Source organism: Paroedura picta, chromosome 1, assembly GCF_049243985.1.
Source record: "Paroedura picta isolate Pp20150507F chromosome 1, Ppicta_v3.0, whole genome shotgun sequence".
Lineage (NCBI taxonomy): Eukaryota > Metazoa > Chordata > Lepidosauria > Squamata > Gekkonidae > Paroedura > Paroedura picta.
Genome location: NC_135369.1, coordinates 10995883 through 11001882, shown reverse-complemented (window position 1 = coordinate 11001882; position 6000 = coordinate 10995883). Strand labels below are relative to the sequence as shown.

At 56.4% G+C, this 6000-nt stretch overlaps 1 protein-coding gene across 1 annotated transcript in view; it reads right to left on the bottom strand.

Annotated features, from left to right (window-relative positions):
- Positions 1 to 1163: 1163 nt before the first annotated feature.
- INTS3 (integrator complex subunit 3) overlaps positions 1164 to 6000 on the bottom strand; it is a 129829-nt gene continuing 124992 nt past the window's right edge. Inside the window, exons 28-30 of the mRNA XM_077321205.1 lie at positions 4945 to 5017; positions 4203 to 4359; positions 1164 to 2327 (exon numbers count right to left, since the gene is read on the bottom strand). Coding sequence (XP_077177320.1) covers positions 2250 to 2327; positions 4203 to 4359; positions 4945 to 5017 — 308 coding nt within the window. The 3' untranslated portion in view covers positions 1164 to 2249. The remainder of the gene's footprint in view (positions 2328 to 4202; positions 4360 to 4944; positions 5018 to 6000) is intronic.

Here is a 6000-nt window from a genome sequence, read left to right as displayed (position 1 = left end):
AGGTGGTGGGTTCTCCATCTTTGGAGATTTTTAAACAGAGGCTGGAGAGCCATCTGACGGAGAGGCTGATTCTGTGAAGGCTCGAGGGAGTGGCAGGTGACAGTGGATGAGTGATAGGGATGTGAGTATCCTGCATAGTGCAGGGGGTTGGACTAGATGACCCAGGAGGTCCCTTCCAATATGATCCCTGGTAACCAGAAGAGGCTCTTTGGCATAGGATCCAATGAAAGAAGGCAGGGCTCTGACCTATAAGTACCATCAACTCTTCTGTTGAGCTGTGCACCCAGGTGAGGTCATGAAAACCATTAGAACTGTGCTCCATAGGTACCCAATATTTCTATAACCAAAATAGTGTTGGGCGTTTCCTGGAGCACATTTTAATGCATTTCCTTCAGCAGGTTAACCCTCCACCCTGAACCAACTTGGTGTCATGGCTAAGAGCAGTGGTATCTAATCTGGAGAACTGGGTTTCATTCCACACTCCTCTTCCGTAGGCAGACAAGCTGAGTGACCTTGGGTCAGTCCCAGTTCTGTCAGAGCTCTCTCAGCCCCACCCCCCTCACAGGGTGTCTGTTGTGGGGAGAGGAAAGGGAAGGTGATCGGAAGCTGCTTTAGGACTTTCCGGTATTAAAAAGCAGGGTACAAAACCTCTTCTTCCACTGGCCACTTAGGGTTTTTTTTCTTACGCTGCTTTTTCTTGTCCTGCGTCTAAAACTGTCGGGCTCTCTGCCTCTCTTCTTATCCAGAGGGTAGCTGTGGAACAGCTTGTGTGAATCAAGAAGCGTTGGTTTTTATATCCTGCTTTTCATTGCCAGGAGGAGTCTCAAAGAGCCTTAACAATCACCTTCCTCTCCCCACCAGAGACACCCTGCGAGGAAGGTGAGGTTAAGAGAGCTCTGACAGAACTGCTTAGTCAGAACAGCACTATCAGTGCTGTGATGAGCTCAAGGTCACCCAGCTGGCTGCATGTGAAGGAGCAGCAGGGAATCGAACCCGGCTCTCCAGATCAGTAGCCGCTGCTTTTAACCACTGCCCCAAGCCGGTGCCCGGTCAAGTCGCAGTCCCTGTGGGAAGACCTGCGGGGTGACCTCCCACCTTGAGTTCTCGCCTGTCCCCGTCCAACCCAAGCGGCTTGCACATAAACGCGAGACGAAGCAAATGGCTTGTACAAAACGTGTCGACAGTTTTTATTGTCTCTTTAAAAACCACTTAAAAATGATAATCTCTCGGTGGGTCGATGGGGAATTAAAAATATAACCGCCATCTTGTCTTGCGGGCCGCTTGCTCTGAGAAACAGGTCCCCCCACCACTGGTGTCACCCCCCCCCGGCTGGTAAGCCCCCCCAACCGGGGTCGCCCCAGGAATATGGGGGTGTACTTTGTGAAGCCTGCCAGGAAGGTTTTGCACCCCCCTTCCTTTGTGCCAAAAGACTAGGGGAGGGATCCGTGCGGTTGACTGGGGGAGGGGGTCCCTGAAGGCAGGGGATGACGGGTGGGTGGTGGGGGACGGTGGCTCTCCTGTATCCGGTTGGCGACCCTAGGAGTGGCAAGGAAGCCACAGCGCGTCTGGCCTGGGGGAGGTGGGGGGGCATGACCGGAGGCCCCAGTGGTGATTCACTGCAAGGAGAAAATAGGAAATTCGCTTCCCCTTTCGGGGTGAGGCAGGAGAAACTGGAAACGGACATCTCTGTCGAGACGCCAGGAAGAGACGGTCCCGGACGTGTTCCCGCCCCGCAGCCCGATCCCCCTAGCCAGGAGCACCGATGGAGCTGTAAGCTGGTTCACACGCTTTATTTGCTTTTTGCGGAGGAGGGAGGGGTAGGGGTAGGACCCTGTGCCTCGCTGCCTCCTTGCTGCTTCTGATCAGAGATTCCCTGGCGGGGCTGACCTCTATCTCCCGTACCCCCTGTGGACGGCCGCATGGAACCTCCCTTTCCCTGCCGCGGCGGGATGGCCGGGAGGAGGACGCCAGCGGGCGAGGAGCGTGGGTCGCGCGGGGAGCAGGCTGAGGAGGCGAGGGCGGAGGGGGTGCTGCTCAGGAAAGGGACAGTTCAAGTCTCGCCGAGTGAGGGGGGGACGAGCGTGCGCACGGTCGCGTCTCTTGAGCGTTTTCTTGCTGCTTGAAGGTGTCCGTCCAGTTGCTCTGGAACCGCTCTCTGCTCCCGCCGCTGTTGCCAGGAACCGCTGGCGACGAGGCAGATGGGAAGCAGGCGGGCAAGCGGTGCTGCCAGGGCCCTGACCACCCCCCCCTCAGTCACTGTCCGAGCCCACTGCCGAAGAGCCTTTCCGCTTCCGCTTCGTTGGTTTCGGTTTGGTGTCTTCTTCCTCCTAAGAGCGAAGAAGCCCTCACGTTAGGGCGGGCAAGAGAAGGTTTGGGGGAAGGAGGCGGGGTCATGAATATCAAATCAAGGATGTCCCAGGTTTTGCCTGACAGGGAAGATAGGGCCTCGCTCTTAAGTGCCAATCTAACCACGAGAACAACCACCACGATTCGGAGGATATCCTGCCTGCGCTATAAGAGGCATCACCTCATACCTCCTTCTCTCTGATTGGCTCAGAAGAGGCATTCCCCTTTCTGTCGCACTGCCTCAGAAGAGGCATTCCCCCATCTTTCGCATTGCCTCAGAAGAGGTATTGTCTCCGCCAGCATCACCTCAGAAGAGGCATTGCCCTTTCTTTTGCATTGCCTCAGAAGAGGCATCCCCCCTCACATCTGCTCAAAAGAGACATTCCCCCATCTTTTGCATTGCCTCAGAAGAGGTATTCCCTTTCTTTTGCATTGCCTCAGAAGAGGCATCCCCCCTCACATCTGCTCAAAAGAGACATTCCCCCATCTTTTGCATTGCCTCAGAAGAGGTATTCCCTTTCTTTTGCATTGCCTCAGAAGAGGCATTCCCCCTCACATCTGCTCAAAAGAGACATTCCCCCATCATTTGCATTGCCTCAGAAGAGGCATTGCCCTTTCTTTTGCATTGCCTCAGAAGAGGCATCCCCCCTCACATCTGCTCAAGAGACATTCCCCCATCTTTAGCATTGCCTCAGAAGAGGTATTCCCTTTCTTTTGCATTGCCTCAGAAGAGGCATTCCCCCTCATATCTTCTCAAGAGACATTCCCCCATCTTTCGCACTGCCTCAGAAGAGGTATTGTCTCCCCAGCATCACCTCAGGAGAGGCATTCCCCTTTCTTTTGCATTACCTCAGAAAAAGCATTCCCCCTCTTGCATCTCCTCAAAAGAGACGTTCTCCCATCTTTCACAATGTCTCAGAAGAGGCATTGTCTCCCCCAGCATCACCTCAGAAGAGGCATTCCCCTTTGCGTCACATCTCCTCAGAGAGGGCATTCCCCCCCTTCTCTCAGACAAAGGAGGGAATGCTTCTTCTCTGATGGCATTTTGAGGTACCCAATGCTTGCTCCTTTGTCAATATCTGGAATTGTAAACTGGGAGCAATCCCAGCATACCTGGCAAGTGGCAAATAGGAATCTGGGTTTAAGGTGCACAATACCTGTGGATCTCTATCCCACAGGGCCTCAACAGCTCTTTGGACAACCACAGGTTACTGTTTGGCAGCTTTGGGTAGGGTGAGGGGGGAGTAGAAGGATCCTGACCTGCCAGTGATGAAGCACCAGTCATAAACTTACATGGGCTAGGCTGTGCCTGGGCTTCTCACAGGAAACTACTGGAGTCTCAGTGAAGACGGAGTGCTGGACAAGGCCTGGGGGGGCCTCGAGCGCAATACCTGCTCAGCCACAAAGCTTGATGGGGTTAACTGGGACCTGTCGCTTCCTCTCAGCCTAGCCTACCTCGCAGGGTTGGTATGAAGATAAAAGGAAGAAGAAGAACTGGGTTTTTCCACCCCACTTTTTACTACTCAAAGGAGTCTCGAAGCGGCTTACAATCGCCTTCCCTTCCTCTCCCTACAACAGACACCTTGTGAGGTAGATGAAGCTGAGAGAGCTCTGAGAGAACAGTGACTGGCCCAAGGTCACCCAGCTGGCTGCATGTGGGGGAGGAGTAGGGAATCAAACCCTCCTAAACCACGACGCGAAGTCGAAGGGGAACTGGCTTGGCATGTTGAATCTCACAGGAAGGGTTCATCTCACCGTCAGCTCCCAAGCATCAGCTGCAGCTGGAAGAATCTTGCTAGCCAGCCTCCCTCCTTGAGTGAACCCCGGGGACCTTGTGTCTGCCACCCTCTACTCACCGAGGCACTGCTAGAGGCTGACTCCTCTTCGTTGTTGGCCGGCTGAGCTGCGTTCTTGCGGCTGCGAGGGCTGGAGATGGTGGCTTTCCTCCGGCTCTTGGGGGGCTTGCTGGAGGAGTCCTCGTACTCTTCTGCTAGGGAGAAGAGGTCGCTGAACCTAGGAAGAAGAGTTGAGTTTACTACCGTGTTTCTCACTACCTGGAGGAGACTCAAAGTGTCTTACAATCGTCTTCTCTTCCTCTCCCCCACAACTGACACCCTGTGTGGTCGGTGGGGCTGCGAGAGCTCTGAGAGAACTGCGCTGCAAGAACAGCTCTAGGAGAATTGAAGCTGGCCTGTGGAGGAAGAGTGGGGAAATCAAACCTGGCTCAAACCAAGCTGGCTCTTAATAGGGAGGAGGATTACAAAGGTGGGAGGGACTGGAGCCAGGAAAAGAAAGCCAACTTTTTTTGGGGGGGGGGGGGAGTGCTATGTGTTCCCTGGCTTTCCCCTCTGTTCTTTGCCTTACAAGCAGCAATTGGCATTACCCTCCCAGGAAAAGTTCTACTCCCATTCTTTCTCCCCCCCCCTTTTCATATCCTTTTATCAAAGACTGCCTCCTATGTGATGAAGAGAGCTTTGAATCTTTAAAACTCTCCCCCTCCCGCAAGCTAGTAGGTCTCCAAGGGGCCCCTGGACTCAAAACTAGCTATTCAACCCCCATCGTAGCACTGAAGCGACCCCCCCCCCCTTGCCCACTTACTTCATCTTGTGGGCCTCGTCGCAGCTGGCTTGGACATGCTGCAATGCTTGAAGGATCGGGGTTTGGCTGAAAACTGCCAGGGAAAAGGAGAGAAGGAACCGTCACAGGGGATTTGGGGGGGGGGGGGGGAGGTACTGTACGCAACCCCTCCCATCAGAGCCAGGCCTCCCTGCCCTGTTGCTGGCCCTGCAGAGAGACTGGCTGGCCCCTGGGTGAGGCAGGAGGCTGGACTGGAGGGACCCTCCCTGGTCTCTCCAGATGCTCTTATGAGGGGAAGGCCTTGGCCTTTCTGCCCTGCAGAGGGACTGGCTGGCCCCTGGGTGAGGCAGGAGGCTGGACTGGAGGGACCCTCCCTGGTCTGACCCAGCAGGGCTCTCCTGTGTCCTTAGGAGGGGAAGGCCTCGGCCTCCCTGCCCTGCTGCTGGCCCTGCAGAGGGACTGGCTGGCCCCTGGATGAGGCAGGAGGCTGGACTGGGGGGACCCTCCCTGGTCTGACCCAGCAGGGCTCTCCTGTGTCCTTATGATGGGAAGGCCTCGGCCTCCCTGCCCTGTTGCTGGCCCTGCAGAGGGACTGGCTGGCCCCTGTGTGAGGCAGGAGGCTGGACTGGAGGGACCCTCCCTGGTCTGACCCAGCAGGGCTCTCCTGTGTCCTTATGAGGGGAAGGCCTCGGCCTCCCTGCCCTGTTGCTGGCCCTGCAGAGGGACTGGCTGGCCCCTGGGTGAGGCAGGAGGCTGGACTGGAGGGACCCTCCCTGGTCTGACCCAGCAGGGCTCTCCTGTGTCCTTATGAGGGGAAGGCCTCGGCCTCCCTGCCCTGTTGCTGGCCCTGCAGAGGGACTGGCTGGCCCCTGGGTGAGGCAGGAGGCTGGACTGGAGGGACCCTCCCTGGTCTGACCCAGCAGGGCTCTCCTGTGTCCTTATGAGGGGAAGGCCTCGGCCTCCCTGCCCTGTTGCTGGCCCTGCAGATGGACTGCCTGGCCCCTGGGTGAGGCGGGAGGCTGGAGGGACCCTCCCTGGTGTGACCCAGCAGGGCTCTCCTGTGTCCTTATGAGGGGA